Source organism: Clytia hemisphaerica, unplaced genomic scaffold, assembly GCF_902728285.1.
Source record: "Clytia hemisphaerica strain Z4C2 unplaced genomic scaffold, Clytia hemisphaerica genome assembly, whole genome shotgun sequence".
Taxonomy (NCBI): Eukaryota; Metazoa; Cnidaria; class Hydrozoa; order Leptothecata; family Clytiidae; genus Clytia; species Clytia hemisphaerica.
This window is the reverse complement of record NW_027103434.1, coordinates 1-23,763: the sequence shown is the minus strand read 5'-3', so window position 1 is coordinate 23,763 and position 23,763 is coordinate 1. Positions and strand designations below refer to the sequence as shown.

Below are 23,763 nucleotides of genomic sequence, written 5' to 3'. Positions count from 1 at the left end.
ATATGAGCTTTTTCTTTGGGAATTTTACATTATAAATTATTTTTGAACAAAGAACCAAACACTTTATTTTAACTCATTTTCATTTATATTTTTTTGTTAAATGTTTTTATAGGGGCGTACGGCGTACGGGGTTCGCGATTTCCGAAATACCGAATAATTTTGCCAAAATTTCCGAAATTCTGTAAAAAGATACTTGCAATTCCGATACGTCACTTTGGACCAATTAGCTATTGGGTGGAATGCCCGGGGGGTACTAGGGCAAGATGGGTTACGGGGATGCTCCGCTGGTCAGGGTACCTTTTTTAACCTTCACGAGTCCCAGGTAGGGTCGCAAAAACACCAAAATAGAAAAATCAGTCCCTCGTAGGGTGCCTATTTTTGGAAAATTTGGGGAAAAAGTAGAAAATTTTGGAATCTAAGTCCCATGCAGGGTCACTTTTTTCGCAAATTTCGAGTCCCACGTAGGGTCCATTTTTCGAACCTCAGCGGAGCACCCCCGTCGGTCGACAAGGGTAGTACCCCCCCCCCGGGGTGGAATGGAAGACATTGCAATGGTGCATATCATGAATACCGAAATTTCGAAGCTAAAATTCATGGATGTTCTTTTAAATACGTGTAATTATGAAAGTTTTTTTCGAAACCCCAGTGTATTGTGTATCACAGTCCCGGTGGAACTTTTTCCTTATTGGGGGTAAAAATTCTTATATCAAAATTCCAATGGGGATAGCGCCAATTCTACAATCAGTGACAAAATATTTGGCACAAAAGGGAAATTCACCTGGGTGTTTTGAAACCACAATCGAATTGTAAAGTGCTCTAAAGTAGGTTCGAAGGGTTTTTCAACACTAGACTTAGGACCTTAGGATCTAAGGATCCAAAAGTTCAAAAATGGTCCAGTAGGGCTTGAAATATAGCCTAGAAACCAATAAATCCCTCCCAGATCGAAATAATCGATGAAATTAAGTTGAGGCCTGAAATTGACATTCTCGCTCGAACTTCAATTTTCGAAAAATGGTAAATTAGCCAAAAGTGCCAATATATTATGGCACTGATTGTATTGTTCTAAGTTAAAAAAATCAGTGACGGGACGGTTTTAGAGTGCAACTTTTAAACATCGAGTTTCAAATGGGGATGAAATCAAAGTCAATTTTCCAGTGGGACTGAAATTAGAGTATTTTCTCACCGGAGATGAAATTTTTATTGCCAAATTTTCCAGTGCAATGGGACTAGGGTCACAGCGGGTTTGTGCACCGGGGTGTATTGTCTCTCATTGATCTAATTTGTAGAAAAACTTTTTCAGAGAATTTCCAAGTAAATGTACTGAACTGCTATTCTATCTGGAAAAAGAACTTTAGGTCCAGGAATAATTTTTTTGGTCCATCTAATTTGAAAATTTGTAAAGTCTTCTGCTCATATCCTTTAACCAAATAGTTTCTTATCACAGAGTGGAGTCTTCGAAACCGTGCGGAGAACATAAATCTGTTGCTAAAGAAGTTTCTAGTTATTGAGTTTATAAGGCATTGTTAATTGAAGGAACGAGAAAACTTGCTCGAGTTAAGGAGATATCCGTGCATTTTAGCAACACGGCTGTGCTAACAATTAATAGTCTCTACAAAGCACGAATTCGTTAGTGGATGCCAGCAGCCTAAATAATTCTCGATTGCGGTCGTTTCAAACACCAAAGAAGTAAAGAGAATTCAAAGGAATGTTTCTTGGGTGGTCTTTATTTTATGAAAGCCAATAGTATTCATGTACAAGCAAATTCCATGCTAAAAGGTAAAATAAAGATTACATTTTGTTCGCAAAACTTTCTCCTGCTTTTCAAAGTCTATTCAAATTATTAAAGAAGTTTTAAAGGAGCATCTCATTACGGATTTCCCAAAACATACATTTTCAGGAAAAGTTCATTTTCCAACTTTCAGAATGAAATCTGTTTCTGTACTAGCTCCAGTAGCTCGATTTGTATTCCTTCCATTAAAGTTTCTTTCATTAAAAGCATCAGACACTTTCGATCAACAACATGACCGGTATCTTCAACCAGAGCACGCGCACAACACATCTGTATCAAGTCCAGCTATAACATCAAACGTTTTCGATGGATTTAAGCGAGCGAGCCACTTGGTGTAATATATCCTTAGTTTTCAGTCGCCAATTTTTGGTAGATTTTGAAATAACTTGCCACTCCGCTCCGTGATGCGGCTCCGACTTGGTGCATTTTTCTAATACTGATTTCTGATTGGCCTAAAAAAATACAATAAATGTAATGTAAGTTAAAGTAGAAATTTTCCTCGTCTCTTTATTAGGTAACGACAGAAGAACGACGTGTGTACCGATCACTCACATCTTTGATAAGATTTTTTTAAATCGATGTTATAGACATAGTGGTGTGGTGGCCGCCTGGGAGGTCCGAGTTCGATTCCCACTAACTGTAGCACTACGGTTCACCTGACAAGTGACCACGACGTGTGCATTGAGAGCGCTAAATCTACTTTTCCTCGAACACGTGTGATGTAGCGTCGTTTGACGTTAGGATTTTTACGTTTTTACACTTCAATGGCTTTTTTGCAAGTACCACTTAAAAAAAACTCCGTTTTAAAGATGGTGGATTTGTTTATAAAGGTTCATAAAAGGCAGTGGCACTAATGATGCATGAACGGAGAATAAAGTCCAGTTTAAGGGCTCTGACCATAGTCAAAAGATCGAATACGCAGATTTAGAGATAAAACTTTTGTTTTGAGTTCCTTGATACTTTTAACAAACAATTGTCTTTATAAGTTGTTTCTGAATTTATTCTATCAAGAGTAATTAGCAATTAAATTACAAAAATAACGTTATGAACCCTAAAAAGACTAAAATATTATATTACCCTCTTTTACAAAAGGTGCTAAGTTTTAATGGGTAATTAAGCTTTATGTTTCGAAGTTTTTATAAATTGTCTGCAAAAGATTGAACTATCCAAAAGTTTTCGGAAAAAATTTCTAAATTGATGTTTCAAAAGTTTTCAAAAGCAAAAAATTGGGATGAAAAATTGGTCAAAAGCCACTTTTAAGATTTGAGACAAAGAAGCTTTTACAAAAATTTTCCGAAAATTTATTGTTAGTTTGGTTAAAGATACACCATCTAGTGCAAATTTTATTTTCTAAATCTTTTTTCTTCGCCGAAAATAAGCTCCTCAAAGTTGAAATACTTGTCTTCGCAAATGTCTTCATTTTCTTCTTCATCAAATTCTTTCAATGCAATCTTTGAATTTTCAGATTCAGGAATAGTTCATGTATAACATGCTATAGTTATGTTGGTTACTTCAGTCATAAAACACATTGTAAACACGACAATTATAAAAAATTCGCTATGGTCAGAGCCCTTAACAAAAGTTATTGCATTGATACGCGCACAACAAAGGGTCGCAAAACCATTGGAAAATTCTATTCACGATAAGTGTGCACTCTTTTTTCTTTTACCTATAACTTTTGAAGGAATTCTTCAATCTTTATAAATTTGGTATCGTTGGAGAGATATTTGTGAGTGGAACAATTTGAAATAAAAAAAATCTTCAAAAGAATTCTAAAAATGAAGATGAAAATAAAGAAGAAAAAATGAAGATCTTGTAGAAAAGTGCTATAACTTTCATTTTCACTGGAGAGATTCTTTGATCTTTGGAGGTCATCACTGTGAAAGAAATTTTACTAAAATATTTATTCAATACAAAGTTATGATACAAAGTTAATAAGTGATTGACCCCAAAAAACAGCAGAAACAGCAGAAGACAGCGTTTTTAGACTTCAATTAGTTTATAACTTTGTTTTATATCTTTTGACTGAATGATTCTTTTTGAGAAATTTTTTCACAGTGATGACGTTCGATAATCAAGGTTTCACTTCAGTGAAAATGATAGTTCTAGCACTTTTCTACAAGATCTTCATTTTTTTCTTCTTCATTTTCATCTTCATTTTTAGAATTATTTTAAAGATTTTTTTATTTCAAATTGTTCCACTAACTAATATCTTTCCAATGATACCAAATTTATAAAGATTGAAGAATTCCTTCAAAAGTTATAGGTAAATGAAAAAGAGTGCACACTTATCGTGAATAGACTTTAGGACATATTCTCTATTTTGCGCAAAGGTTGGTATATTGAAATGAAAATGGATTTATCAACAGACACCTACCTCTGTTCCATGTTGGAGTTCGAATTTATAGAAATAAGCCCACGCATCACCGAAATCAGGGTCTATCTTCACAGTCCGTTGAAACCATTCTCGTGCTTTCGTCACTTTTCGTTCACTCCAAAACAACCTACGATAAAGAAAGAGATATCTACTTTTATGATAACATCCTTTAGGAGTTGGAGATTAACATAGTTGGGATTTTTGAGAAAAATCTTTATAATAGTTTTTCATTAGATGAAATTTAAGATAAAAACAAGGAACGTGTTAGCCCTACACCAATATATTTGCAATAGAGAGAATATTAGAGAAAAAGGGTAGCTTGAAAACATTATACAGTAGAGTCTCCAACTGTTGAACCACTATAATTCGAATATCTCCTTAACTCGAACAAGGATCTGGGTCCCTTCAAGCAACAAAGCCTTATAAACACGTTTCTTTAACTCAAATTTTCCATCACGTTTCACGTGGGTGTTCGAGTTATGGAGGCTGCATAGTATTATTAAACTCCCGATGGAGGTTCAGTTTTCTTCTATAAAGAATCGACTTGTACACACTTGGATACTGCCAGCAATACATTGGGGTCGTGTTCACATTTCTTCAACGCGTCAACGCTCTTCGTCTTTCGTTGAGGTCTGGACACCATAAAGATTGATTCGGCCCATAGAATGCCGGATGACGGACACACTTGCATCGCTATAAATGTCAAAAATCAAAATCAAAATTTCTTTGCACTTTAGTGTCTTCAAGCTCGAACCAATCACTCCAAAAAGAGGAATATACAGTTTGTTTTCTGATTCTTTCAGTATTTCATCTTTTTTTATTAAAATTAGAAAAGACGACGATTCTGTCTCCAATGAGATCTTAATCAACACAGGTCAGTTGTCCAAGAAGTGGTGTATCTTCAGAGCAATTCAAGAAGTGGAAGAATCTTCAGAGCAATTCATTTTGACGTTACTTTCTGAGGTGAAAAAAATAAATCAGTTTTCATGGTTGAGGAAACTAAAAAGGGGGAGATTCTCTGGGAACGTCGTTCCTTTTATTGAACTTTGGGACCATACGCCCGTTCAGCAGTAACTCAACCAACACAGTTTGGACAGAATACACTTACCCTTGGCCAATAACGATTTTGCGAATTCCAATTGTTTGGCACGGACTTCAATACGAATAGAGTGCAGCCTGAAAAAAGGAAATTATCATATCAATGGAAATGTTTTAGAAATAAGTGTACATAAATGTACATTTTTGCGTATAAAAAGAGAGCAGAACAGTCTTACCATAATTCATCAGTCTGTGGATTTCGATGTCTTGCTTGCTCCATAACCGAACGTGCTTTTGTTAAATTTCCTGAAAGTAAAAGGAATCAGTTTTGAAATATCGGGGTTTAATAAGGAAGAATGTTGATTTGGAAATTACAACAATGACAACAAGTGAAAGTGGAAAACATCGAACCTTGTTTTTCTTCCAGTTTCGCCAGCAATATCCAGAGATGGATCGACGTCGGACATTTCTTCGTCTGAGGAAACAAAGAGAAAAACCACTGGATTAAATACAGACTCATTTCTACTGAACCTTATCATCTTCATATCTAAAGATTATCAAAGATTATAGTGCTCTGAGCTATTTTTCTAAATGTATATAATTTGTTACAATTGAAGCATTGGTCGAAAGACGGCAAGTAAAACAAGAACTAGTGTACTCTAAAAACGAGAATGTACTTCAAATAAACTTCAGAATGGATTGATTAAAATAAAGAACGTGAAATAATAAAAGTACTTACACCGTTTCGATATGCTTGTGTGGCTTCGTATAAATCTTTTTCTTCTTCGTGTAGCTGTCCTTTCATCATCCATAACTATAGAATAAAAGTTAAAGAAATCAATCCAAAACAGGAAGCCTTGACAGAAACATAAGCAAGCAGGGCTAAAGAACATTTGGTTCCAACTATTTTCAGCATTTTATTCAAACCATGGTCGCATCTCGATCAAAAAATATCGATTATAAATATCTTTAAAGACACCCAACGTAATAGCAAACATAACGTTAATTTAATACTACCGGGTGGTCCAGAAAAAACATGTCGAAACTTGTAACGTAGATATCTCGAGAGGTAATTCTAAAAAATCACTCAAATCTTCTACATTTATTCTTTAACATATGTAGAGTGTAAATCCAAATTATCTTTTTACGAACATCGTTTTATTTTTTTTATGGGTTCTAGAAGTTCCCTCATCATTTTTAAGTTGTATGAGAATTGACGTAAAAACAGAGAGGCTTTCAAAATTAGTTTGAGTGGCCTGGCGAATCTGTTCTTTCCAAGAGTCCTGTCAGCTCTGGTCTATTTTTTGAATAACATTGTAAAGTCTTCTTTTTTAAAAAAAGATGCCATTCCATTATATACCTTAGGGAAAGAATCGTACTTCCGCAGTGCTTCTTTCAACATTTCTTTTGCTTGTCGAAGATTACCGAGCACCCATTCCAAACGAACTGACTTCATAAACACCTGTCGAAAAATAACGATTGTAATATGAATAATTTCGTTATTGCAATGAAGCGGAACGGGAAATTAAAGGAATTTGAAATATAGAAAAGATTCTTACCCGTGCTGTGGGAGCGCTCATACGTGCTTTCGTCAAAAGTTGTCTAAAAATGCAAACAATAATAGAAAAATATAGAGTAAAAGTATGCTTGCTGCAAGGATGACTGGTTTTGACACAATCTTCCTCGGTCAAAGGAATCTAGAATCCACTAAAAGTAAAACAGGTAAGAAGAATGAATACAGCACTCTTGTATTTTTATTAGAGACACACCTTGCTCTTTCATCTTCGTTATTCTCAGATTCCAACTTGACAGCAGCCAACCAAATCTCTTCGCTGTTAGGATTGGCTTGAAAAGCAAGTGACAAAATGTTTCGCGCTGCTGAAATATCACCCTAAGGGGAGAAACGGAAGACAGGACTCAAGAAAATCATACATTCAAGTAAGTACAGTGCAACTATATAACACTTGGAGGCAAACAAATGTAATGTAGAGACTTACAGCCATCCACTTAGACTTGGCACCCATCAGCCACAAAACTTCTGCTTTCGGACAATGTTTGACAGCACTTTGTAGCAAAGTCTCCAGTGACTCCCTAAGATCAAATGTTAAACCATTAGTACATACAAAGTTTGAAATAAAGATCAAACAGTTATCAAGAGAAGAAAAAGAAGGAAAGGTTATACGGTGATGAAAGACGTTTACCTTGTTCCATGATTCTTCTCGAAGTAAGAAGCTCTTAACCAAATGGACTTCTTGTTCGGAAATGTTTTCAGTGCATAGGCGTATATAGCTCGTGCACATTCGTACGCACTGTGCACAGCACACTACAAAAGATGAATCACATGAGGTAAGCTCACTTTGCAAAATGTTGCAGAATGTTTATCTTTTTTGTTTTGTCTTTTCTCAATGGGGATTATATATTAAATGTTGTAGGCAGCAGATGGGGATATGGGTGTTTGATAAAAATAATCAATAAAAGAGCACAAAAAAAGCTTTGAAGTTGTTATTAACTGTAATGTATAGTTACGTACCGATTCAGCGTCTTCGATCCAAGTGTGTTTTCGATCCTCGTCTTCCACTCCTATACCAATCACTGTTCGTCTACAGAATGAAAACAATACTCGAGTTGGAGCGAGATAAAATAGCATTTCACCCCCTGTTTCAGGGGTGTTTTCAGTTGGTAGCAGACATCATGATGACTAACTGCAAATTGAAAATGTGAAAGTACACCCACCACCCCTTAGCAGTTAGTAACCTAAAGAACTAAGTGCGTTTGACTACTGGCAGGTTGATACCACCTTATTTCGCACTTGGTGCCCCACAGTACTAAGTGTATTATTGATTTTAGGAAGTCCGAAGAGTAAAACATATAAAGCCTCAGAAAGCCACCAAATAATAAAAAGTCGTGAGTTATTGATTTGGATAATATCAGCTTTTTCATCAGTTAGTACCCTAATAGCACCATTTGATTGAGTTGAAATTTATAACACGCCACCCCTTATATACAGCAGTTAGTACCATAAAAGTACCATTTGATTGAACTGAAATCTATATTACACCACCCCTTACAGCAGTTAGTACCCACAAGGTACTAACCGTCACGATGTCTGGTACGTCAACGCGTGACCCCCTCCCTGTTTCATCGGAAGAGAACAAAGTTTTACCAACAGGAATTTCCAAAATAGCCATTCAAAGTAGTAAAAAAATGGCCGCTTCATACATGATAGCTTGGGCAGTGTAAGTGGCCCCTGCTTTGTCTGCTTCTTCGGCGTCGACGATCCACAACTCACGGTTGATCTCCACTCCGTTGCTTGATAATGACGTCACACCTAACGGAAGAAAGTTTTAATCAAAACTGTGCAGCAAAGTTCATAGTAAGGGCACCTTAATTTGATTGTCTTTCTAACTTACTTTAGGTATTTGGATAAAAAGATATTATGTCATCATAGTCGTTTATAAAAACTAACATTAATCATGTAACAGTTATTACATACCATTACACATGTATAATAGACGACTCTATTCAACTTCTCAAGGGGTGATAAACCAAAGATTGGAAATAAAGGCAAGATTAGATTATAAATTAAAACTTTAAAAAAAGTTGGGTACCTCTTTCGATAATTTTATCAACTAAAGGTGTGTTTCCATTGGCTTCTTCCAACTTTGCAGCTGTGATCCAGATTTGGCGATCGGTGGGAATGTTTTCACGAGCTTTGTTTAACACGCGTCGTCCGTTTTCGTATGTTTCGAGATGAGCCAGGGCTAACCATAGCTGCAATGTGAAACGAATTATTATCAAACACAATTACTGTAGGGGTAGGGGTAAATCAACATTTTTTAGGGGCTATCTTCAAATCATGCTGTGCTAGAGTTATTTTGATGTGTTTCTACCCAAATAACAATAATCTGAAAAAAAATTTCAATTTCATGCATTTTTCAGGAATTGCCGGACCAAAAACTGTCGATTTGGGTCCCAAAACCCCAAAAATGGCAATTTCGTCATTTTACTGATATTTCTCCTTGTTTATGATCCCATATGAAGCCATTTAGTATTCAAAGTTGTTTGAATATAATTTAGAAGTACTTAAAATATAATTTAGGTGCTTTCAACACCTTATTGGACCAAAAATTAGGCAGATTTGGGCCAAAGACTCAAAAAAAGGTAATTTTTTGTCAATTTTGTTATGTAAAAGTTGCTTAAATGCACCTTATAGGCCTGAAAACTGCCATCCATTTCAAGGAAATCATTAATGCATCACAAGGAGTCATCACCAGGGGCCTCTGGGTATAGAATGGGCTTTTTTTATTTATTTCTTTAGGAAGAACACTCAAGCTTACTCAAAACATTGTGTTTTAGAATGAAATACAATTCCATAATGGAAGACTTTGGCAAATTTCTGACCCAAACCATTTTGGTTTTCGCAGAGTATTTCCAGAATACTTTCAACACCGAAATATTTCAGGACCCTATTTGAAGCCACTTTTGAGATTTTAGCCTGAGAAAATTAGAGTTTAGCTCTAAATATTGCGTTTTAGTGGGAAATGCAATTCCATAATGGCGGACTTTGGCAACTTTCTAACCCAAACCATTTTGGTTCTCCCAGAGTATATCCAGAATACTTTCAACACCAAAAGATTTCATGACACCATTTGAAACCATTTTTGACATTTTAGCCTGAGAAAATCAGACTTTAACTCTAAATATCGCGTTTTAGTTGGAAATGCAATGCCATAATGGCAGACTAGGGCAAATTTCTGACCCAAACCATTTTGATTCTCCCAGAGTATATCTAGAATACTTTCAACACCAAAAGATTTCAGGACACCATTTGAAACCATTTTTGAGATTTTAGCCTGAGAAAATCAGACTTTAACTCTAAATATCGCGTTTTAGTTGGAAATGCAATGCCATAATGGCAGACTAGGGCAAATTTCTGACCCAAACCATTTTGATTCTCCCAGAGTATATCTAGAATACTTTCAACACCAAAAGATTTCAGGACACCATTTGAAACCATTTTTGAGATTTTAGCCAGAGAAAATTAGACTTTAACTCTAAATATCGCGTTTTAGTTGGAAATGCAATGCCATAATGGCAGACTAGGGCAAATTTCTGACCCAAAACATTTTGATTCTCCCAGAGTATTTTCAGAATACTTTCAAGAGCCAAAGATTTCAGGACATCATTTGAAATCATTTTTGAGATTTTAGCCTAAGAAAACCAAGTTTTAGCTTGAAATATTGGCATTTAAGATGAAAACTCAATTTCTAGGGCGCCATTATGGATTTATAGGAAATTTTTGAAAACTCAAGATTGATTTTTCCTGGAGCTTTCTCTGAAGTGTTTCATTGCTGAAAATTTCAAGTGTGTACCTTAAAAAGTTTAAAAGTTGTGGGTCCTCAAAAATGCTGCTTTCGTGCATTTTGCTACCAGAATCGGAGAAAATCAGCCTTTTTAGAAATTGAAACATTGGGCGATCTTGCTGGGGTTCTTTTGTCTTTTTGTGTTGAATATTAGTACAAGACATCATTTAGAAACCATTTTGACCCTTTCCTGGCCTTTTATAGTCTTAAAATGGGCAAAGAAATGCTACTCATTTTTCGCTTTAGTGCGAATCAAAGACCCCCCCCTGGGGAATGCTGGATTTTTGACCTAGGAGGTTAAAAATTGTGCAAAATGTCTTACAATAGATTAAATTTTCACAAAAAATACTACACTTTGAATTTTTTGACTTTGCCATTTGACGATCTACCCTAATAGAAGGTGATTGGGATATGGCTGCAGATTCCAGAAAGAGACTTTTTCATTTGATGAACAGCAAAACAGTTTTGTTTGCGTTTGATCAACACACTTCACGATTGTGATGGACTCGATCAAAATGATTATAGATTAATATATATTAAATCTTAATAATTTTTAGCGAAATGAATCAAAAATTTATTTGAAAATATTTAAATCGGCATCAGATTTGAACTTTATATTAATTCACATTTTTATAGAAAATACAGTTGATTTTCTTGTTTATTTAGCTTAATTAAGCCTCTAAAGCCCATTCTATACCCAGAGGCCCCTAATCTTGACTCCCTGTGATGCATCAATTATTTCTTTGAAACGAATGGCAAGTTTTAGGCCTATAACGTGCATTTAAGCAACTTTTACATGACAAAATTGATAAAAGATTACCTTTTTTGAGTTTTTGGCCCAGATTTGCCTAGTTTTTGGTCCAATAAGGTGTTGAAAGCACCAAAATTATATCTTAAGTACTTCTAAATTATATTCAAACAACTTTGAATACTAATTGGCTTCATGTGGGATCATAAACAAGGATAAATACCAGTAAAATGACAAAAATTGCTATTTTTGGGGTTTTGGGACCAAAATTGGCAGTTTTTGGTCCGGCAATTCCTGAAAAATGCATGAAATTGAAAATTTTTTTCAGATTATTGTTATTTGGGTAGAAACAAAAAAAAAAAACTCTAGCACAGCATGATTTGAAGATAGCCCCATTTTACCCCCACCCCTAATTACTGTACAAGTTTGTTCTCAAAAGCGCTTTTTTCTAGTACTTTTTTCAAGTACTTTTAACACAATACTTTGTCAGGGAGGAAAACAACCGATTGATGAATAAAACCAAAACATTGGTGTCATCAGGTGTCATCAAACCTTGAAAAATGCCGATTCTCTAGGTTTTCACACTTACAAATTTGAAAAACGATCGTTCATTCGATTGCTTAACACAACCATTGGGCCGATTTTGACTTTAAATATATACGAAAATACATGAAATACTTTCTGGACGGAGAAAAAATACAGTACAAATATACCCTTATATTTGGATTCTAATCCACGCTTCGGATCTCGAGAAACTGTTTTTATGACCAATAATCACTTTTAACAAAAGGAATCTGAATAGACGAAGACGCAGCCGAAATAAGATATTATTCTATCTGACTGGTTTTAGATTTTTTATTAATGAAAATATATTTTCATTGTAATTATTAGTTGTGGCGGCAGTCCGAGAGCAGTCCGAGTGAACGATGTATAGGTGTACTAACCTCCACACTTTGCGGGCAACATTCGACAGCTCTTGTCAATAAAATTCGCGCATCCTCTGGGTCTTCCAACTCGACAGCAGCTTTCCAAAGACGTACTGAATTCGGTATATTCTCCAAAGCTAAGTGAGGGAAAGAGAGGGATCTTTATCAATGTCGAATAAAGTAAAGAAATGTCGAACATAAACCTATAACAATAGTAAGATCTCGTTTTCAAAACACTACAAGCATATCGTTTGCATATCATTGTTGTAAACGGCTTTAATCAAGCGACAGCTGCTAAAAACATCATTATTTATAACCAAATATACCACACATACTGCAAAATATTTATATAAAATTGAAGAGTAAAGCTAGCTGCTTGTAGAAAATACCCAGGATGAAATGTACCTTTCCTGAAGACACGCTTTTGAGCGGCTCTTTCATCCTCGAGGTCGGCTGCTTTGATCCACAGACGAACTGATTGTGATAGCTGCTTGATCGCTTGCGCTACAACACCTTTCGATAATTCTTTTGGCTATCAAAGAAAAACAGCAAATCAGAAAGGTCGCAAAAGTAAGTAGTAGTTGTGTTGCTAATACAGACATGAGAAAGAGTAGTACCTGAAGTCGGACAGCTTCTAGCCACACGTCCTCGTTCTTCGGACATGCTTCAGTACCTTTCATAATGAAATTGCGAGCTTTCTGAATGTGACCAGTCACTTCTTCTAGACGTGCTGCCGCTATCCAGCCTGTGAAAGGGAAAGTTCAGTTTCATCAAATACATGTAAAGGAGTGACTTTTCATTTGGAAGTATTAAACTCTGTGTTTCTCCTGTATGTTCAATTATCAACACTTTTTGTAGACTCAAGGAGTTCAGTAGAAGATATCAGAAGCTAGTTGGCAGAAAACGATCTCGTGAGGAGAAGCAAGTATGATACCTGGTGCGTGTTTTTGATTTGTGGTGATGACAGATTTGAGAAGTAATCTGGCTTTCTTGATGTCACCAATGTCTCCACTGGAACTGGGTGTCAAACTCTGCAGATCAGTCAAATAACCTTTGGGATCAACCACTGTTTGACCTGATACTGAATCAGAAGCCTATGTAAAAGATGGAACTCGTTATAACGACAAAAACTTTTTAAAGAGATATCTAGTATTATAAGTTTTCTCATTTAAAATAGGCAGAGTAAAAAATACATGAGAAAAGGCAACCATAGATCAACTGGTGCACAAACATATAATACGAGGAACACGGGGCTCCCTGTCACTAAAATCTAAAATATCCCGTTCTCCGTTTTCATGAATAGCTTCTCAAAACAACGTATTGAGGTTTTAAGTGAACTCGCCTGGTCAAGTTTGACACCGACGAGTGATTTCCTTGCTTCACCGATCTTGTTCAAATCTAAATCGGTAGTGGAAGGGGTTGCCATGCCAGGGTATGGTGTGTTCAAACCACCAAACTAGTAAGAAAAAAGACGCCGGTTTAAAACAACTACTATTGAAAAAAAGAAATCAGTTGTATTCAACAATTTTAATGATAAAATTAAAAAAGATCAATGAAAGACTTCTTTACGTGATATTACAACATTATCTTATCTTTTAGTGGATCAATTTTATATCAGCCTACCTGTTCCATGGGATTAACGGAAGTGGAAGTTTGACCAGCAAGTAACGCACTCTTGATTACACTATCTGGTACTGGTGTGAACCTGACGAAAAGCTTCATTATATAATCAGTTCAACGATGACAACTTACTGCTAAAGTTTACTTTAATGAGACATCTTGCAAAAATTAAAAAGTTGGTCGTTCATCAAACTTAAACGATTTTGCTTTTTTGATTGGCTTGAACAAAGTTAATGAGGAATTTTGGAACAAATAAGAAGTGTAAATGAGAAAAGGTCAAGAGAATTATAATACCGTTCGGTTCTTGGGTTTCTCATTTTCTTATTGCGAGAATCGCCAACTTCAGGCAAGGTAGCCCACTCATTGGCTGACACATCTGATAATTTTCTCTGAAAAGAAAAACAAACTCCAATTGTATAATACTTTTCTTCAACTTTCGACAATTTGAAAAATGCCACAAGTTTGGTATTAATAATGATAATATTTTGATGACCGTACTGGGGGTACTATTTCCCTGTACATTGAATGGTAGCTTAAAGCTAAAACGCACACCATCATAAACAAATCAACGCATCTAAACATAACACTTACCTTTAGGTCAGAGAATTGCTGTTGAATTTTCGGTCTCTCAGCACGATATTTTTCGACTGTCTCTTTAAACTTTTTCTCTCTAAGATTATAAATCAAACATTATTAATGGGGACATCTGATTTGGCGACTTTAAAAAACGAAATGAATAAAAAATAAACAGACCACTTCTTTTGAAAAGGAGAAAACAAGTAGATTGGAGTGAACGACAAAGAGAGGGTATACTGACCTGTGTTCTTTTCTTTTATCATCCATTCGCTTATCAATTTCATCGTAAACTTTATCTGCTTCTTCGTCATCTTTTTCATATGGTCCACTCGAAAATAGACTGCCACCGTACCCAGCAAACTAGAAGTGAACAGTCGTATAACCTTATTTCTGCCCCACTCAAGTTCTATAACAACTTGATTCTTTCCAAGTTCTTCAAACTACATCTTTCACATTCGACTAAAGGTTGAATCTGAAGATAAATTTCTTGGAAATATTACAGTTTATTATTTTGAATTTGTGATTGATTTTTTTGTTAAGAAAAGAAAAGATTATTCTTATTTATGAAAAGACTATTTTTTATCAATTATGAATATTGTAACATGGAAGGTACTGATTTTGATATTGTAATTTTATACAGTTGATCGATGTATACTCCCAACGACCAAATTCTACATCAATTTATTTAGTTTTAGCAGTACGATTAAAACTTTAAAGTGATTTAGCTGAATGTTAGCGTCATTTACAATTATTTAGAAAGGAGTTCAGCTATGATGATTCGACTAATTTTGAAATGTTATGGTCAGTGAAAAAGGTTTGAGGAAAAGAAGGAACACCTCGTCGTAGTTGGATTCATTCAGATCTTCATTATCTTCATCTTTCTTCCGTTTGAGGGCTTGTTGCATTTGTTGTTGTATTTGTGCTTCATCACTGCGTAAACCAAAGCAAACAAGTTGTAATGGTCAACAATAAAGAGAAAATATTTATCACTGACTCTCTGAATGGAGGGAAGTGGTTCACATACATTTAAAAGATTAGAGATCTTTAGCATGAACAACTTTACTAACTTTAGACAAAAAAATCAAAAAGGCTAGCTTTGAATAAGCTATTCTCCCTTTTGCAAAAAAACTTCAAAAAAAGTGTCCCAAATATCGCCTAAATATCTGAAAAAGGTTGAAAACCCTAAAATAAACTTTCACTCTTTGTATCCCTTTTTGTCAATCAATCCTGTTTCTTTTTTGGGGGGGGGGGTTTATTTCTTAACCACCATAAATATACTTTTAGCTCCTGATTCAGTAAGTAATAAAGCTTTTGGACATTACTGTAATTTTCTGACTATAGTTTGAAGCACAGGTCACAGGTCAAGCTGCAGATTGGAAAATTGTAACGCAGCAAATATTGACAAAATGTCACTTAAGTTATATAATAGTCGAACGTGCGCAACGCACTGGGCTCAACTTCAGTGGCTTCAAATTATTCATAGGGCCAATTGTAGACCCCCAGATATTTACCCAATGAACAAGTGTGCCAAATTTCAACCAAATCCGACCATTTTGGAGGCCTGTAGGCTGCTTCAAAGCATTAGCCTCGTTTTGGCAAAAAACTCGTCCCCAGGCCCCAAAAATCTAAATTTTTGAAAAATGCAAAAAGCACCCCCAGATATTCACCCAAGGAACAAGTGTGCAAAATTTTAGCCAAATCGAACAATTTTTGAAGTCTCTAGGCTGCCCCAAAGTTTTAGCCTCGTTTTGGCGAAAAACTCGTCCCCAGGCCCCAAAAATCAAAATTTTCAAAAAATGAAAAAAAAAACCCAGATATTCACCCAAGGAACAAGTGTGCAAAATTTCAGCCAGATCGAACAATTTTTGAAGTCTCCAGGCTGCCCTGCCCCAAAATTTTAGCCCTCGTTTTGGCGAAAACTCGTCCCCAGGCCCCAAAAATCTAAATTTTTGAAAAATGAAAAAAACACCCCCAGATATTCACCCAAGGAACAAGTGTGCAAAATTTCAGTCAGATCGAACAATTTTTGAAGTCTCCAGGCTGCCCCAAAATTTTAGCCTCGTTTTGGCGAAAAACTCGTCCCCAGGCCCCAAAAATCAAAATTTTTCGAAAAATGAAAGAAGTACCTCCAGATATTCACCCAAGGAACAAGTGTGCAAAATTTCAGCCAAATCGAACAATTTTTGAAGTCTCCAGGCTGCCCCAAAGTTTTAGCCTCGTTTTGGCAAAAACTCGTCCCCAGGCCCCAAAAATCAAAAATTTTGAAAAATGAAAAAAACACCCCCAGATATTCACCCAAGGAACAAGTGTGCCAAATTTCAGCCAAATCGAACAATTTTTGAAGTCTCCAGGCTGCCCCAAAGTTTTGGGACATACACAGACACAGACAGACAGACACACACACATTCTCAGATTCTAACTCAACTGAAGTTGAGAATACATTAGACCAAATGTAATATAAGACATTATTAGACCAAATCTAATATAAGACATTACCACAAAATAGGAGGTTTATGCACCAATTTACAACAAGATTTTTTTTTACGCATGCGTAAACATTACTACAACGATTTTGATAGCAATAAAAACATAGTCAGGGATTGAAACACTATAATTCTATGATTAACAAGCTATATGCTGAATGGACCTACCTGAAGATTGATCTAATAAGACAATTGAAAAATGACAACAATAGTATGAAAATGCAGAATAATACAAGAAAAGCTCGAGAAATTCAAGAAATCCGGCGATTCTCGGCTGTTCTGACCAAAATCAGTTTCATTGAAAATTATAAATAATGTTTTTGTTTGAAAAAAAACAAAGACTTAAAACGAAAAAATCCAATGAAAATCTGCAAAAACGGAAACTTCCGGCATTTTTGGCCGGAAATAAATTTTTCTCAAAAATCAAACTCTGTCATGTTTTGAGCATTGTGAATACACATCTTTCTGCAAATTCAGAAAAAACTAAGGATGAAAATTTGAGAAAATATCAAAAAACCGGTTTTTCCGGAATATTTCCGGCATTTTCGGCCGAAAAAAAATGTTTTTTGAAAATCGAGCTCCGTCACATTTTAGGTATTGTCATTTTGCATCAGTGTGCAAAATTTAATAAAAAATTATAAAGTACAGCTCGAGAGATTCAAGAAATACTGTATTTCTGGCGAAAATAGGTTGTTCCGGCAATTTTTGAATAGTTCCGGCTTCAAAAATCAATTTTATTGAAAATTGAAACATGCTTGATGGTGGACATTGCTATTAATAATGTTTTTGAATGATGTTAATGCGCATCTTTGAGCAAAAAATCAGAAAATGCCAAAAAACCTGTTTTTCCGGCATATTTCTGGCATTTTCGGCCGGGAAATTTTTTCTTTTGAAAATCAGGCTCCGTCACATTTTCGGCATTGCCATTTTGCATCATTGTGCAAAAAATGGTGAAAATCTGACAAGTATAACTCAAAAAAATGAAGGATATCTGTTTTACGCCGGTTTTCGGCTGTTCCGGCGATTTTTAAGGAGTTCCCGATTGAATAAATGATTTTATTGAAAATTAAATAATGCAAAGTTTTGGGTCACCATAGAGAACCTTTTTCTGTAAAAAAAACAATCAAATAAGTTGAAAAAGTGTCACGGAAATACAAAAAAACGGCGATTTCCGGCACATTTCCGGTTCTACAGGATTGAAAAATTTTTTTTTCGGAAAACGGTTTTCAACATCTTTTTGGCAGTACTAACGCGCCTCTATGTACAAAAAATCAGAAAAAACTAATGATAAAATCTCGAGAAAATCCCCAAAAACAGCTTTTTCCGAGACATTTCCGGCCCGGGTGACCGGAATTTTTCGAAAATCGGGCTCCGTCACATTTTCGGAATTGCCATTTTGCATCATTGTGCAAAAAATCATGAAAATCTGTCAAGTATAACTCGAAAAAATGAAGGATATCTGTTTTACGCCGGTTTTCGGCTGTTCCGGCGATTTTTAAGGAGTTCCGAATTGAACAAATGATTTTATTGAAAATTAAATGATACAAAGTTTTGAGTATCACCATAGAGAACCTTTTTCTGTAAAAAAACGATCAACTAAGTTGAAAAAGTGTCACGGAAATACGAAAAAACGGTGATTACCGGCACATTTCCTGTTCTACAGGCCGGAAATTTTTTTTTCCGAAAAACGGTTTTCAACTACTTTTTGGCTGTACTAACGCGCCTCTATGTACAAAATATCAGAAAAAACAAAATGATAAAATCTCGAGAAAATCCCAAAAAAACGCTTTTTCCGGGACATTTCCCTGGCGACCAGAAATTTTTTTTTTTTGAAAATCTGGCTCCGTCACATTTTGGGCATTGCCATTTTGCATCATTGTTCAAAAAAATAGAAGAACTAATGAGCCAATCCTGAGAAAAGCTGGCAACAGACGAACGAACGGACAAGGGTTAATTTAAAGGACTACCTTAAGGTAGGTCCAAAAAGATGATAACGTAGTTGGAGTAATTGTAAGTACAAACTTCTTCCCGTCCTAATTTTCTTGACTCTTAATTTTGACGTAACCTGCTCAGTTCTAAGCAGCAGCCAAAGGTCTGTATCAGACATTTTTATGATAAAGATTTGTTAACCGGTAGTAACCGGTAAGAAAAGCTGAATGAAGTGAAAAAATTTTCTGATTAATACTATAAAAAGTTCTCTCTCCAATTAAGTTTTTGAAGCGGTTGCCAACAGTGTGTTTGAAACACGCTGACTAAGTTGTGTATGATATATGTGTAATATAATTCAGCTAGAGGCTGAATGGACCTACCTAATGATGAAAGTTAGATAGTAATAAGTAGAAAAATGAAAACAATCAGTCAGAAAATATAACGTTTACATATAGCGAGAATGCAAAACGCCTTAAATTTATCATTCATAAAATTATCATTGAAATCTCGAGAAAATCTTTTCGGCTGGAAATTTTTTTTCAAAAATCGAGCTCTGTCACATTTTAGGTATTTCTATTTTGCATCAGTATGTAAAATTTTATGAAAAAATATAAAGTACAGCTCAAGAAATTCAAGAAAAACCCTTTTTCCGCCGATAATTGGCTGTTCGGGTAATTTTAAGAAAGTTCCGGCTTCAAAAATCAGTTTTATTGACAATTGAATCATGCTTGATGGTGGGCATTGTTATCAATAATGTTTTTGTGCGAAAAAACGAAGAATTATAACGATTTCCATCATATTTCTGGCATTTTCAGCAGGAAAAAGATTTTTCTCAAAAATCGGACTCCGCCATGTTTTCGGCATTGCTAATCACATCTTCGTGCCAAAAATCAGAAAAAACTAATGGACCAATCTTGAGAAAAGCTGGTAACAGACGGACAGACGGACTGACGGACAGACTGACAAACGAATAGACAAAGGTTAATTTAAAGGACCTCTGAGTTAGGTCCAAATAGTATGTAATTCAGGTCCTTGTTATACATGGCACAGAATGCAAAAGCATGTGGTAAGCATGTGGATAGATTTTCACCTTTTTAAAAATCCTTGATCAATAAAATACCTTCAAAATAATATTTTGACAAAACAAGTGTTTTCAAATATTTTCTTTGTGTTTTACAGTAATTAAAGCTGACCTGTCAGTACTGGCCAGTGAGTGACCTGTGACCTGCAATTCAAATTAGACAATTTGAATTAGACTAGTTTCAAAATCAAAAAAGATCTTGACGTGTAAATATTGTTACACCATGAGCATGATGATATCTTTGATTTTCCATACAAATTTACACATTTTCAGCTTAAGTTTATTTTTAATGTGAACTTTGATTGCAATTCATGTTATAAGGATTTTAAAAACAAATTAAACAAAACTTTAAAACTCAGCTAACTTTTTTATAAGGGCTTTGTTAGCTTATGATTGCTCTTTTGATTATTGCTTGCATGACGAATTACAACATAATATTTGGTTCTCCTTTTAAGACAAAGGTAATAGTGTGCCAAATTTCATAGAGCAAGTAATTAAATCAAGATTGAGCATTGGTACAGAAAAAAACCACCCCCGTTCTCAAGGGCCTTAAAAGCCTGGTATTATTATTATGGCCAGTCCAGGAGACTCCATATCAAATTGCGGTTGATATTTTCTCATTTTTTCTTAATGGGGTAAATAAGTACATACGGGGCATCTGAACTATCTCTTGCAGGACCAATATCCGATCTTGTTGTGAAACCTGATGCACTAAAAAACAAGAAAAAATAGAAAGTTACTTATTTCTAGATAAAAATAACAGCCATGATGATCTAAACAATTCATTCAATCCTGCTCCTAATCTTATTCTCAAAATTTGATTTGATATAAGCACATGGTTACCATCTTTACATTAACTATACTAAAAGAGCAACACGAAAAACAGAGCTTTTGGTCGAAATAAACTCACCCTCTTCCTAGACCAGCAACATAACCAAGGGGAGCAGCTTTGCCAATAAATGTTTTCTTTTTATTATATATATCCATGTTTCCAGAATATCATATACAATAGCCTATAAAAATTATACAGCTCAAGTCAAAGAAGAACAAGCTACTGAGTGGGCCTACCTAAAGGCTGATCTGCAACAAACTAAAATATAAGAATGAAATACCTCCTGCCATTTGTGTCATCACAAGCAACTTTAATTTAAATACAAATAAAATGGAACGTTCTAGCAAAACGAACGATAGGGAACATTCTTGAACGTTTAGGAACGTTCTTAGAACACTAGAGAACGTTCTTGAACGTACCTGATCGTTCCCTGTTATTTATTAGTTTGGAGTATCAAAGAATGTTCAGGAACATTGCAGAACGTTCAGGAATGTTCACGAACGTTCACAAACGTTCCTGTACGTTCCAAATCGTTCCTAAATGTTCCTATTGAGTAATCTTAAATATTAACTTTTGGACGCTAAGGATCGTTCGCGAGCGTTCTGGAATTTCACAAACCTAGTACCCCCTACTGGGTTGTTTGGTTATACCCTTTAATTAAAAAACACTATATACAGGGATTTCACCATGATGAAAAATCAGGAGGATTCCCTAAAGATTGACAAATAAAAGAAAGAGGTCAGTTTATTTTCCCCTTTGATGTTCGTTGGGTGATTTTCTGTACAAGAAAATCAATAATAGAGTAGGGGCTGTAAAATCGCTTTTTAGCAAGAAAAAATCATCTTAATCAAAATGAGTGTAAATCTAAATGTCGACTGAATGTTTCTGGAGATACTCTAGGGAAATCACAACCAGTTGGGTCTGAGATGTGTCTATATCTGCCATTATGGAAATGACCGCCAAGACTCATTTTTCAGGTAAAAACCCAAATTTAGATTGAAAAATCTCTAAAACATCATAGACATGGACTTAATTTTTTTTTGCATTGATAGTATTCTGGAAACACTGCAGGAAAATCAAAATCACCTAGGTCGGGATTCAGAATGCAGTAAGGCAACATGTTCAATTGTCTTGACTTGTTTTGTTGCACAGGTGTCATCAGCAAGGACTTCAAAAAGCTGTTTAATAAGATATCTTTGCCAATATCACCAATGAGTATAAGAAAGATCAAAGGAATCAGGACACTTCCTTGAGGGACTCCTGATAAGAAATCTTGTGGTTTTGACTTCACACCATTTACAAGCACTGACTGCTTTCTTCCTGTAAGAAAGGAATTGAGCCATTGTAGTATTTTTCTATCAATTCCTAGTTGCTTAACATCGTGTGGAGGACAATTGCATGTTCCACTTTATCAAAGGCTTTCGAGAAATCTAGGTAGACAACATCTGCATTTGCTTCTTTGTCATGTATATTTAATATCAAGTCATATTGTTCAAGAATTTGCCTTAGACATGAGCGTCCACTTCAAAGGCCTTGGATGGCTTGGATTGAACAGATTATTTACATCCATATGTTGTACTGTATGTGATCTAAGTACTTTTTCAAATATTTTTATGACATGAGATGTCAGCGCTACTGGTCTGTAGTCATAGTGTCCTTCAGGGTCTCTTCCCCTCCATGCCTAGAATGAAAATTTCCCATTCCCCACCCCCTCATTTTTCCACACCCTGCCTCCAAAACTTTTTCTGCCCCTCCCTTCAAGCATAAAATTAAAAAGCTGTAATTTGATGAATTGTTTTCCCTAAGGTAGTTCTAATTCAAGAATAAATGGAAAGGATGGTTGTTTTTAAACCATAATATTAATAAAACTAAGCATTACTCATAAAAATAAAACCAGATGTTTTTCAATTTTGAATTGATTTTGGTGAGTTCCCCCCCCCATGCCTAGAATGAAAATTTTCCATCCCCCCCTCGTTTTCCCCCACCCTGGCTTCAAAAAAAATTCTTTCCCCCCTATACGTCCTTTTGACCTCAAAACCCATTCCCCCCCTGAATCCAGGGGGGAGGACACTATGGTAGTTAACTGCCAGTGATCTGCTACCCCCTTTGTGAATTGGTATAATTGTGTTTAAGTTCATTTGGGACTATTCCTTTGTCAATGCTTTTCCTCCAAAGGATGCAAAGGTGAGTGGATAATTCATCTTTACATTATTTTAAGAAAATTGCAGGAAAGCTGTCAGGACCAGGACCAGCTGCACATTGAGATAACTCATTTATTGCTTTGATGAGATCATTCTCTGTGACTTGGAGGTCTGGGATGTTGTTTACATTGATTTCATTATATATCATGGTGTTGTGTTGTGTAAATGCCAACGATCCAACTTAGGAAACAAACGTAGACATTTGTACTTAACCACTCGATTTCTTTGACGCGTGTCCAACATAGAACAAAAATATTTCAATACAAAAATTATTGCAAGAACACTAGCAGAATATTAGAAGGAATAAAAAACAACTAATCATTGACAAAATCATACACAGACAAGATACAGAAAGAAAGAAAGAAACAAAGTTCTACTCACTAGAAACACTGTGGTTGAACATCACTTAACACACACTGAACAGTTTACAAAACATTGACAACACACCACAAGACTTCACATTTATATACACAAATAAAATATAAATTCCCATGAAGATCATAATACAATACAATAATATATAAACATTACACAATAAAAACTAAACCTAATACACATGGGGCAAAATAAATGACATAAAGGAAACAAATCTACCTACAAAAGACCAGTTAAATACAAAGTAATAATTAAGAACATCAAACAGTTGCACAAAAGAACAAACATAAAATCAATGCCAAAACGGCATTAATATGTTGTATTAACTGGTTTTGGAACACTGGAAGACTTTAACATTTATTTCTTTGATAGGATTTCAGCCATTTCTTTACTTCTTGTGTCAGTTTTCATTCACGAGAGGGCCA

At 35.3% G+C, this 23,763-nt stretch overlaps 1 protein-coding gene across 1 annotated transcript; it reads right to left on the bottom strand.

The window, feature by feature from the left end:
• Positions 1-1,706: 1,706 nt before the first annotated feature.
• On the bottom strand, positions 1,707-21,012 carry LOC136798106 (pre-mRNA-processing factor 6-like). The gene is made up of 27 exons (XM_067054693.1): positions 20,841-21,012; positions 20,582-20,641; positions 15,274-15,367; positions 14,679-14,797; positions 14,453-14,531; positions 14,156-14,250; positions 13,865-13,946; positions 13,584-13,697; positions 13,176-13,335; positions 12,859-12,986; positions 12,647-12,773; positions 12,260-12,378; positions 8,813-8,975; positions 8,424-8,532; positions 7,735-7,804; positions 7,406-7,527; positions 7,202-7,295; positions 6,974-7,095; positions 6,764-6,806; positions 6,565-6,666; positions 5,944-6,018; positions 5,616-5,679; positions 5,441-5,510; positions 5,275-5,342; positions 4,721-4,859; positions 4,167-4,293; positions 1,707-2,241 (listed from the first exon to the last, which is right to left on the bottom strand). The coding sequence occupies exons 1-27, from the start codon at positions 20,915-20,917 to the stop codon at positions 2,083-2,085; spliced, it is 2,781 nt and encodes a 926-aa protein (XP_066910794.1). The 5' UTR covers positions 20,918-21,012; the 3' UTR covers positions 1,707-2,082.
• Between the last annotated feature and the right edge of the window lie 2,751 nt (positions 21,013-23,763).